The 12,943-nt window shown below is 44.3% G+C and overlaps 1 protein-coding gene across 1 annotated transcript in view; it reads right to left on the reverse strand.

The window, feature by feature from the left end:
• LOC122945780 (caspase-8-like) overlaps positions 1–12,943 on the reverse strand; it is a 56,656-nt gene that overhangs the window by 33,556 nt on the left and 10,157 nt on the right. The window contains exon 2 of the mRNA XM_044304970.1: positions 21–347. Coding sequence (XP_044160905.1) covers positions 21–325 — 305 coding nt within the window. The 5' untranslated portion in view covers positions 326–347. The remainder of the gene's footprint in view (positions 1–20; positions 348–12,943) is intronic.

Below are 12,943 nucleotides of genomic sequence, written 5' to 3' on the forward strand. Positions count from 1 at the left end.
TAAGATGATCTTTGTCTCACCTGTAAGGGGAAATTTTTGCCATTGCTGGGTTCTTCAGCCTTTCAACCATTGTGTTAGTTGACACGTTAAAATGTTTTTGAAGTAGGTCATATCGCTTTAAATAGAATAGCAGCTCCTCAATAAGACTTGTATTGTTCTCATCTATATAGCACCTTTCATATAAAATGATAAAGAGATCAGTGTCTTGTTTTCCATTACAAAATTTTTGTGGGATAAGGTCCTTGCACAAGAACGTCAGCTCGCTAATGTTACTAGATTCCAGCTGACTGCATATCTCATGCAACAGAGTAATAAAGTCGGTCATGCTGATCACATTGGGTTTCTGTCTGTAAATGAAGAAAACATTAAGTTAGGTTATTATACTTCCGGACCCAGTTATGGCCATAATGCACTAGTAAATTATATATAGTGACTACTAAATTAAAGCATTATAAGGTCTTATATGGCCTTCCCCCATATGTTTTCATATAAACTCATATGCTAGTTCCCCAATATTGTCTAGAATCTTCTCTGGATGGACAGTAGATGCTAAACTGGCTACAGATAGAAAGGGATAGAAAACGGAGCACTTACTTGCAAACACACAATATAGAACATGCTGCAATTATTCATGAAAAACACTGCTCATGTGCACAGGTCCATTGAAAAGAATGGATCAGGATTCAGCTTGAATTCTATGTGTTTACTACACGCATCCCTTGTAGATGGAAAACTCACATGTGTGAAAGAGCCCTTAGGATATATACACACAGCAGTGTAGCTTATGTGGATTTTCTGCACTGATGTTCGGGTGGTTTTCACTCATTTTTGCACCAAAATCCTCATTGTTACTTCCATTTTCCTTACAGATTATGATGTGGATTTTCCCCAGATCTCACCTGTTGCATTGCAAAGGGTGAAATTGAAACTGAAAACCTGCATAAGGGCTCATGCACACAAATGGCTGTCCGTGCCGTGCATTGGGGACTGCAAATTGCGGTCCCCAAAGCACGGTAATAATTTCCCCTTAAAACTTTTACTGTTACTTTTATTTGATCTATTAAAAATCCCACTTATAAATAATAATAAATGTCAAATTACAAAAGATAATTCCATCGTGCATACATGAACTGGTCCCCTGATGAACCTATTTCATACCACTGGGCAGGGGCATTGCTAGATTAAAACATTCGGGGCCTGGGCCCCTGATGTTTTGTCCCAGGCCCCGAATGTACTGCCTGCCAGATAGATTTAACTGTATTGCTATCCTCAGGATTTACAATTGAATCTAATGCCTTGCAAGAGCTGAAGGACCTGTGATGACATCACAGTCCATGTGATCAGTTCTAAATGCAGTAGCTTTAAAGGACCTGTGATGATGTCACCATCATGTGACCAATGCAGGAGAGGACGGCTCAGTCCAGAGAAGAAGCTGTGGTGAGGTCTGCTACAAGAGGAGAGGTAAGTGAAGGGTAGATTACTCAGTGTGAGAGGCAGAGCAATGTTGGGAGTTGTAGTTATTTAACTGGGACTGTATGTTAGGGCTGAAGTTATTTACGTGGGACAGTGGGGTGGAGTGATGTTATTTACATGGGGCTGAATATTGAGGGGTGATGTTGTTTACATGGGACTGTATGTTGAAGGTGGCTGGGGAGGGGGTGATGTCATTTAAGTGGGACTGGATTTTGGAAGGGGCTGTAGATAGAAAGGGATGTTATTTACATGGGACTGTATATTGGAGGGGGCTGGAGAGATGGTGTGATGGTATTTACATAAGACTTTATGGCGGAATAGAAAAATAATATTATTTACATGGGACTGTATGCTGGAGGGGCTGAGGAATTAGAAATTCTGAGGACAGTAAACGGAGCATTATAACAGTAGGGGGCAATAAAAAATACTGGGGGCACTGTATGGGCATTATAACAGTAGGGGGCGATATAAATACTGGGGCACTTGAGGGTGAGCATTATAACAGTAGGGGGTATTATAAATACTGGGAGCACTGTGGGGACATTTTAAATCCAGAGGACATTAAGCGTTCTTATTACTACTGGGGGCTCTATAGGATGGACTTATAGATCCACATTATTTCTATTAAGAACATTATGGGGGGCCTTATTACAACTGAGGGGTCTGTAGAGAGCTTTATTACCGCTGGGATAACAATAGGGGGGCCTTATTTCTACTAGGGGCTCTGTAAGGACATTATTAATACCGGAGGGCTCTTCTACTAATGGGGGCACTCTTCGGGAGCACTATCACTGTTGGGGCAGTATTACTAATGAGGGCATTCTAGAAGGGAATTACTATTGGCGGAACTATGAGAAGTACTATTACTATGGGGGGCACTCATTTTTCTTCAGGATAGTATTTGGGGGTAGATAAAAGTGAGGAAGCTAAGATGTCTGTGTTTCACACTCTGCAGAGACGGGGCGCAGCTGAAAGAAGTTGTCCAAACCGAATGGAGAAGATGATGACAGAGAAGATCTACATCAGAGGAGACATCACCTGGGAGGCACTGCATGTGAATGGTACGTGCTGCTGTATAGCTGTATAGCAAGTACAGTAAAGTCTTCAGTGCTAGTGTTTGCAGAGGGAGGGGTTGGGGGGGGGGGGGGCGATTGGTTGACTTCGAGAATTGGGCAATATTCATTGGGTCTTGGGCCCCGGATCTTTTGAGACCATAGCAACGCCCCTGCCACTGGGGAAACGCGTCGGGACAAAGTGTTTATTATCTCCTATCATCTGGGACTTTTTTCTTTCATTACTCACATTTTTGGAGAAGTACTTATGTTCCATATGATCTGATTGTTTGCCTTCCTGCTCAAACTGTACAATAATACATCTAGGACATTTTGTCACGGACGGTGTACAGGAAACAAGACAATGCAACATGCATATATGACTCACTGGATCCAAAGCTAAGGAACCAAAAGGGAGACCCCTGCACAAGACCTGGCACTTTCCCTGGATGCTCAGCCTATGCAAAAATCCCAAAGGTGGATGGTTGCATATCCACGTACCTCGACTATATAATACCTGAACACCCTACAATAGTAAGGGGACACGACCACCGGCTCCCTACACCAGACACGGAGGGAGTCAGGGTCACCTGGGATCCAGCAAACAGAAAATAACAGATAAATGTACAGCACTTAACTTAGTAGCAGACTGGGAAATAGGATCAGCATGCACACACACTCCAGGAAGAAGTATAAGCCGCCCAGTAATGCATTATGGGGCGGAATTTAAAGGGATGTAATCAGTCCAACTACATGACAGCTGAGAGAGGCTAACGAGATGAGGAACTGAACAGCACAACAAAGAAAACTCAAGGAGGAGGTTCTGAAAGGCTTCTGTCAGAGCTTCTCAGCTGTCTGGTTGTGACACATTTAGGCAGTTGTTTTCTGTTTGGGAATCGATTAGGAAGGGAAATACAGATTAGGGTACAGCCACCGATAAGTGGGGCCGCCCCTTTCGGGTCGATTACTCCACTTTTAGGAAGGGTGAGCATAGATGGTCTGGATAGGGACAGCTCCCCAACTGCCTAAAAGGGGAATTATTGGATCTTTCTCCTTGCTTTAACTTCCTCACGACCGCCGTACGCAGTATTGCGTCTTCGCGGCGGTCGTGCTCTTCTGAGTGGACGCGCCGGTGCGTCCTCTCGCGAGACGCGAGATTTCCGGGTATGCCGGCCCGCGCATGCGCATCGCGGGCCGGCAAAATTCAAAGAAGAAGTTCGTCATCAACCTGCCGGCCACGATCATTGGCTGGCAGGTTGATGATTTTCAAAAAATCCAATCAGCAGCCATTTAACCCCACATATTAGTAAATATGATGGGGTTATATGGCTGCTGTGCTCCTCTGCTCCTTCTTTTGGTCGGTTGGTTCCAGGAGAGGAGCAGAGGAGCACATCATCACTGTGAGTACCCACTACAGTACACTTAGCCCCCAGATCACCTCCCAGCACCCAATTAACCCTTTGATCACCCCTTCTTGCCCCTGTCAATCACTAGTGAAAAGGAAAAAAAGTGATCAGTGCAAACTGTCACTTTTTTTTTTTTCACTGGTATTGACCGTTAGGTTTTAGGTATAGTTTAGGTCCCTTGGTTAGGTAGTTAGCGATCAGTTAGCGCCCAGCCCACCGCACCGCAGTCCGTTATTCGCTGATTAGCGTATCGCTAATCAGCATTTGTACTTTTATAGTATCTGAAAGTGATCAAAACTGATCACGGTCAGATCTATAATAGTACTAGTGTCACTTTAGTTCGCCCTCCACCCAAAACGCAGTGTTTGCCCGATCAGGCCTGATCGGTCGCCCACACGTGCGTTCGCCCACGCCCGCCCCACCGCAGTGACAAAAAAATTTTTTTTTGATCACTGCACATTCACTTTACACGGACTGATATTTTTTATCAACCGCAGCGGCCTCCGGTACTTCGCTAGCCTCCCCTTTGTAAGACAGGCTTGCTTTTTTTTTCTTGGGTAGTCTCAGGGAATACCCCTAAATTTAGTTGCCCACATGTCTAACAGGGGGTATTCCTCTGAAGAGGCCTACAGGCTTCTGACCCAGTCGGATGAGGAGTGGGAACCCTCATCTGATGAATCCAGCGGGTCAGAATACGAACCTGTAGAAAGCAGTGGCTCTCTGACCCAAAGTTCGGACGAGGAGGTTGAGGTCCCTGATAGCAGCAGGCGTACCCGGCCCCGTGTCGCTAGACCGCAGGTTGCGCAGGATCCGCTTCAAGAGCAGCAGAGTGGGGCTGGTGCTGTCGGATTAGGTGGTGAGGCATACACCAGCAGCCCAGCCCTTCCTGGACCTAGTACCAGCACTGCCGTACAACCCGGTGAAGTAGCGAGCACCAGAAGGGCAGTTGAAGCTGGTACGGTGGCACGTGCAGTAGTGACCCCGTCGCAGCCACCGCAAAGACGTGCCCGTAGAGCCCCTAGAATCCCAGAGGTGCTGGCAAACCCTGATTGGCAGTCCCCAACTTCAGCCGCACCCGTAGTTTTCCCTTTCACTGCCCAGTCTGGAGTTCGGGTTGAGACAGCTCAGATCGGTTCGGCCCTGGGATTTTTTGAGCTGTTCTTGACTGCGGAGCTTTTAGACTTAGTTGTGGCCGAAACAAACAGATATGCCACACAATTTATAACCGCTAACCCGGGAAGCTCTTATGCCCAGCCTTTCCGGTGGAAACCAGTCCAAGTTTCCGAAATTAAAACTTTTCTGGGCCTCCTCCTCAACATGGGCCTGACAAAAAAGCATGAATTGCGGTCATATTGGTCCACGAACCCAATTCATCACATGCCCATGTTCTCTGCTGCTATGTCCAGGACACGATTTGAGACCATCCTGCGTTTCCTGCACTTTAGTGATAACAGCACCTCCCGTCCCAGGGGCCACCCTGCTTTTGACCGGCTCCACAAAATTCGGCCCCTCATAGACCATTTCAACCTGAAATTTGCATATATTTATACCCCAGAGCAAAACATCTGCGTAGACGAGTCCCTTATACATTTTACCGGGCGCCTTGGCTTCAAACAATACATCCCAAGCAAGCGCGCCCGGTATGGGGTCAAATTGTATAAGCTCTGTGAAAGGGCCACAGGCTATACCCACAAATTTCGGATCTATGAGGGAAAAGATCAGACCATGGAGCCGGTCGGTTGCCCTGACTACCTGGGGAGCAGTGGGAAGACAGTTTGGGACTTGGTGTCACCCTTATTCGGCAAGGGGTACCATCTTTATGTGGACAATTTTTACACAAGTGTGGCCCTCTTTAGGCATTTGTTTCTAGAACGGATTGGCGCCTGTGGTACCGCGCGAACTAGTCGCGCGGGCTTCCCCCAACAGCTCGTTACCACCCGTCTTGCAAGGGGGCAGAGGGCCGCACTGTGTAACGAAGAACTGCTCGCGGTGAAATGGAGAGACAAGCGTGACGTTTACATGCTCTCCTCCATTCACGCAGACACGACAATCCAAATTGAGCGAGCAACCCGTGTCATTGAAAAGCCCCTCTCAGTCCACGACTATAACCTCCACATGGGAGGGGTCGACTTCAATGACCAGATGTTGGCTCCGTATTTAGTTTCCCGACGCACCAGACGCTGGTATAAGAAGGTGTCTGTATATTTAATTCAATTGGCTCTGTACAATAGTTTTGTTCTCTACAGTAAGGCTGGGAGAACTGGATCCTTCCTCAAATTTCAGGAAGAGATCATCGAGAACCTCCTGTATCCAGGAGGTTCCGTGGCCCCATCCACCAGTGTAGTTAGCCGTCTACACGAGCGACACTTCCCCAGTGTCGTTGCTGGTACCTCAAACCGACCGCCACCCCGAAAAAAATGTCGTGTCTGTAGCAGGAGTGGAATAAGGCGTGACACCCGCTATTTCTGTCCTGACTGTCCGGACCACCCTGCCCTATGCTTTGGAGAGTGTTTCCGGAAGTACCACTCACAGGTACACTATTAGCATAGGGATCATCTCACCAGGATAGGCACACAGGGCTATTAGGGCCCATTCACTCACAGCTGCTGCAAACGTCTCCTTTCACATGGGACAAAGTGCATAACGCACTTCGCCACATCTTTGGGCGATTTGCGCTTTGCACATTGACCCATGGGGAAGGAGAGGTTTGTTCTATAAAGGTAAAAAAAAACAAAAAAAAAACAAAAAAACACCAGTAAGCAAACACGTTAATGTTTAGTTCAAAAATTTAAAGTTACATGTTCTGTTCCAAAGTTAATAAAATTATTGCGTTGTGGCCTGGTTTTTTCATTTTTATTTTTTTTTGGTCTTTTTACCTTCCAGGTGGACCAACCGATCGACTAGCTGCAGCACCGATGTGCATTCTGACAGAAAATGCTGCTGTCAGATTACACACAAGTCGGTGTATGCGGCGCTGCAAGACGGGATTTTCTCCTCTGCAGTGACAGATACGTTTGCCGAGGCATACGAGCTGAGGAGGAGGCGGCGTTCCTAAGCTTTGGCAAACACTTTATATATATATAAAAAAAAAAAAAAAAAAATCCCGGCAATGATTTATTCATCCACATCGATTGATGCGAATGGAGAAATCTGGTTTGCCAGGGCATACGAGCTAAGTGGGTATGGATGTAGGGCGGAGCTCCTATGTCCTGGCAGACGCCTTTCCCCTCCATTTTTTATTTTTTTGGCAGAGATTTTTTCATCCACATTGATCAATGCGAATGAAGAAATCTGTGCCGTTCATTTTTTTCTTTCAGCCCAGAGGCTGAACGGAAAAAAAAATCTCATTACCTGTATGCTCAATATAAGGAGAATAGCAGAAACTCCTAATGCTGGCCATACATGTAATGATTGCGGAGACCCTCAAATGCCAGGGCAGTACAAACACCCCACAACTGACCCCATTTTGGAAAGAAGACACCCCAAGGTATTTGCTGAGGGGCATATTGAGTCCATGAAAGATTTACATTTTTGTCCTAAGTTAGCGGAAAGTGAGACTTTGTGAGAAAAAACAAAAAAAAATCAATTTCCGCTAACTTATGCGAAAAAAAAAAAAAATTCTATGAACTTGCCAGGCCCCTCATTGGATACCTTGGGGTGTCTTCTTTCCAAAGTGGGGTCACATGTGGGGTATTTATACTGCCCTGGCTTTTTAGGGGCCCTAAAGCGTGAGAAGAAGTCTGGGATCCAAATGTCTAAAAATGCCCTCCTAAAAGGAATGTGGGCACCTTTGCGCATCTAGGCTGCAAAAAAGTGTCACACATCTGGTATCGCCGTACTCAGGAGAAGTTGGGAAATGTGTTTTGGGGTGTCATTTTACATATACCCATGCTGGGTGAGATAAATATCTTGGTCAAATGCCAACTTTGTGTAAAAAAATGGGAAAAGTTGTCTTTTGCCAAGATATTTCTCTCACCCAGCATGGGTATATGTAAAATGACACCCCAAAACACATTCCCCAACTTCTCCTGAGTACGGCGATACCAGATGTGTGACACTTTTTTGATGCCAAGGTGGGCAAAGGGGCACATATTCCAAAGTGCACCTTTCGGATTTCACCGGTTATTTTTTCCAGATTTTGATTGCAAAGTACTTCTCACACATATGGGCCCCTAAATTGCCAGGGCAGTATAACTACGCCACAAGTGACCCCATTTTGGAAAGAAGACACCCCAAGGTATTCCGTGAGGGGCATGGCGAGTTCCTAGAATTTTTTATTTTTTGTCGCAAGTTAGTGGAATATGAGACTTTGTAAGGAAAAAAGAGAAGAAAAAAAAAAATCATCATTTTCCGCTAACTTGTGACAAAAATAAATAAATTCTAGGAACTCGCCATGCCCCTCACGGAATACCTTGGGGTGTCTTCTTTCCAAAATGGGGTCACTTGTGGCGTAGTTATACTGCCCTGGCAATTTAGGGGCCCAAATGTGTGAGAAGTACCTTGCAATCAAAATGTGTAAAAAATGGCCTGCGAAACCCGAAAGGTGCACTTTGGAATATGTGCCCCTTTGCCCACCTTGGCAGCAAAAAAGTGTGACACATCTGGTATCGCCGTACTCAGGAGAAGTTGGGGAATGTGTTTTGGGGTGTCATTTTACATATACCCATGCTGGGTGAGATAACTATCTTGGTCAAATGCCAACTTTGTATAAAAAAATGGGAAAAGTTGTCTTTTGCCAAGATATTTCTCTCACCCAGCATGGGTATATGTAAAATGACACCCCAAAACACATTCCCCAACTTCTCCTGAGTATGGCGATACCAGATGTGTGACACTTTTTTGATGCCAAGGTGGGCAAAGGGGCGCATATTCCAAAGTGCACCTTTCGGATTTCACCGGTTATTTTTTCCAGATTTTGATCGCAAAGTACTTCTCACACATATGGGCCCCTAAATTGCCAGGGCAGTATAACTACGCCACAAGTGACCCCATTTTGGAAAGAATACACCCCAAGGTATTCCGTGAGCGGCATGGCGAGTTCCCAGAATTTTTTATTTTTTGTCGCAAGTTAGTGGAATATGAGACTTTGTAAGGAAAAAAGAGAAGAAAAAAAAAATCATCATTTTCCGCTAACTTGTGACAAAAAAAAAAAAATTCAAGGAACTCGCCATGCCCCTCACGGAATACCTTGGGGTGTCTTCTTTCCAAAATGGGGTCACTTGTGGCGTAGTTATACTGCCCTGGCAATTTAGGGGCCCAAATGTGTAAGAAGTACCTTGCAATCAAAATGTGTAAAAAAATGGCCTGCGAAATCCGAAAGGTGCACTTTGGAATATGTGCCCCTTTGCCCACCTTGGCTGCAAAAAAGTGTCACACATGTGGTATCGCCGTACTCAGAAGAAGTTGGGCAATGTGTTTTGGGGTGTCATTTTACATATACCCATGCTGGGTGAGAAAAATATCTTGGTCAAATGCCAACTTTGTATAAAAAAAATTGGAAAAGTTGTCTTTTGCCAAGATATTTCTCTCACCCAGCATGGGTATATGTAAAATGACACCCCAAAACACATTCCCCAACTTCTCCTGAGTACGGCGATACCAGATGTGTGACACTTTTTTGATGCCAAGGTGGGCAAAGGGGCACATATTCCAAAGTGCACCTTTCGGATTTCACCGGTCATTTTTTACACATTTTGATTGCAAAGTTCTTCTCACACATTAGGGCCCCTAAATTGCCAGGGCAGTATAACTACCCCACAAGTGACCCCATTTTTGAAAGAAGACACCCCAAGGTATTCTGTGAGGGGCATGGTGAGTTCCTAGAATTTATTTATTTTTTGTCACAAGTTAGCGGAATATGAGACTTTGTAAGAAAAAAATAAAAAAATAAAATCATCATCATTTTCCGCTAACTTGTGACAAAAAATAAAAAGTTCTATGAACTCCCTATGCCCATCAGCGAATACCTTAGGGTGTCTACTTTCCGAAATGGGGTCATTTGTGGGGGTTTTCTACTGTTTGGGCATTGTAGAACCTCAGGAATCATGACAGGTGCTCAGAAAATCAGAGCTGTTTAAAAAAGCAGAAATTCACATTTTTGTACCATAGTTTGTAAAAGCTATAACTTTTACCCAAACCATTTTTTTTTTATCAGAGACATGTAGAACAATAAATTTGGCGAAAAATTTATATATGGATGTCGTTTTTTTTGCAAAATTTTACAGCTGAAAGTGAAAAATGTCATTTTTTTGCAAAAAAATCGTTACATTTTGATTAATAACAAAAAAAGTAAAAGTGTCAGCAGCAATAAAATACCACCAAATGAAAGCTCCATTAGTGAGAAGAAAAGGAGGTAAAATTCATTTGGGTGGTAAGTTGCATGACCGAGCGATAAACGGTGAAAGGAGTGTAGTGCCGAAGTGTAAAAAGTGCTCTGGTCATGAAGGGGGTTTCACCTAGCGGGGCTGAAGTGGTTAAGGCAACAGAGTTTTTCATCAGCTCACCACCAAGGAGAGATACTGATATCGTTTTGGTCCAACTTCTTATGATCAATTATCAACTGTTCCGTGGTCAACTGTTTCGTGAGTAGCCACATGGTGGCAATGCATCAACACTTGTATTTATATGTTTAACAAGTCCCAAGGTGGAATTATCTCTTTGTAATTTGACATTAATTATTATTTATATGTGGGATTTTTAATAGATCAAATAAAAGTAAAGTTTTAAGGGGAAATTATTACAATTCAGTGTTTTTTTTGTTTAGTTATCCCCAGGGACATATTGTGTTTTTTCAGTGATTTTTTTCACCCCAAATGCACGGGCACCGTCCGCGTGGCCTGCGCTGACTGATGCAGACCCAGTCAACTTGAATGGGTCAGCGATCCTTCCTCACCACAAAAACATAGCGCAAGTTCAATTTTTTTGCACTGTGGAGGCACGGACTAAGGCTACTTTCACACTAGCGTTCGTCGGTCCGCTCGTGAGCTCCGTTTGAAGGGGCTCACGAGCGGACCCGAACGCAGCCGTCCAGCCCTGATGCAGTCTGAATGGAGCGGATCCGCTCAGACTGCATCAGTCTGGCGGCGTTCAGCCTCCGCTCCGCTCGCCTCCGCACGGACAGGCGGACAGCTGAACGCTGCTTGCAGCGTTCGGGTGTCCGCCTGGCCGTGCGGAGGCGTGCGGATCCGTGCGGATCCGTCCAGACTTACAATGTAAGTCAATGGGGACGGATCCGTTTGAAGATGCCACAATATGGCTCAATCTTCAGGCGGATCCGTCCCCCATTGACTTTACATTGAAAGTCTGGACGGATCCGTCCGAGGCTATTTTCACACTTAGCTTTTATATGCTAAAATAATGCAGACGGATCCGTTCTGAACGGAGCCTCCGTCTGCATTATTATGATCGGATCCGTTCAGAACGGATCCGATCGAACGCTAGTGTGAAAGTAGCCTAAAATGCCACGGAAGCACTCCGTATTGCTTCATCTCTGTGCCTCCGCTCCATATCTTTTGGATTGCGGGCCCATTCAAGTGAATGGGTCCGCATCTGTAATATGGAGTTCACACGGCCAGTGCCCTTGTATTGCTTTTTGCGGGCCGCAATTTGGGCACGGCCGGCACATAAACGTTCGTGTGCATGACCCCTAACTGGAAATGCTTTGGATTTCACAATCCGTCCCACAGGTTAATGTCTCAGTGGAAAATTTCTGCACTGTGTTTTTGAAAATCTTATCTACTTCACTGAAACTGTATTTGGCATAAAATTCCACACATAATAGGCACTGTGTGCATGTACAGTAGCCTTAATATTAACAAGAAAATAAATAAATGCACTATATATATAAAAAAAAAAATTGTAATAATAATCTGTACTCTGGGCACTAGAGATGAATACTGGCTAGATAAAATCCCTTGAAAAATTACCCTGAAGGATACAGTACTTATTTGTAATACTGTAACTTATATAGATAAAATTATATTAAATAGAATGGTTTATAAAAGTTGTGGTAATTTCTTACAGAGAAACTAGATGTCGCTGTTGAACAATTTCCAGGCATTTACGGAATCTCAAGTATTGGAATGTGGTTTCCAATACAGCGGTTATTTAGAAACAGGAAGAGAAGTATTTATAAACACAGCTTCTAGCAATAGGCGGCCATGGCAACATCACAGAAAATAACTGGAAACCTAGTTTAAAAGCAATTAATAGGGGAAAGTTCACCCAAATAGCACCTTTTGTACAGAACATTTCTATTAATTATATAGGGGAACATCTCTACTAGGTCTATCATAGAGTAGTTTATTTGATTTTACTGAGACAGCAAGTGTCTGCAGTTTGTACATGCAACAGAACTCACATTTCTTCAAAGGTTCAAAACGTAAACTTGAGATGGGTAACAATTATATTTATTTTTCCTGACACGGAAAAGGATCTAGGAATTTTAATAAACAGAAAACTAAGCTGCAAAAACCAGTGTCAGGCAGCTGCTGCCAAGGCCAATAAGATAATGGGTTGCATCAGAAGGGGCATAGATGCCCGTGATGAGAACATAGTCCTACCACTTTACAAATCACTAGTCAGACCACACATGGAGTACTGTGTACAGTTCTGGGCTCCAGTGAACAAGGCAGACATAGCAGAGCTGGAGAGGGTTCAGAGGAGGGCAACTAAAGTAATAACTGGAATGATGGAACTACAGTACCCTGAAAGATTATCAAAATTAGGGTTATTCACTTTAGAAAAAAGACGACTGAGGGGAGATCTTATTACTATGTATAAATATATCAGGGGTCAGTACAGAGATCTCTCCCATCATCTGTTTATCCCCAGGACTGTGACGAGGGGACACCCTCTGCATCTGGAGGAAAGAAGGTTTGTACACAAACATAGAAGAGGATTCTTTACGGTAAGAGCAGTGAGACTATGGAACTCTCTGCCTGAGGAGGTGGTGATGGTGAGTACAATAAAGGAATTCAAGAGGGGCCTGGATGTATTTCTGGAGTGTAATAA

Source organism: Bufo gargarizans, chromosome 8, assembly GCF_014858855.1.
Source record: "Bufo gargarizans isolate SCDJY-AF-19 chromosome 8, ASM1485885v1, whole genome shotgun sequence".
In the NCBI taxonomy this organism is placed as follows: Eukaryota; Metazoa; Chordata; class Amphibia; order Anura; family Bufonidae; genus Bufo; species Bufo gargarizans.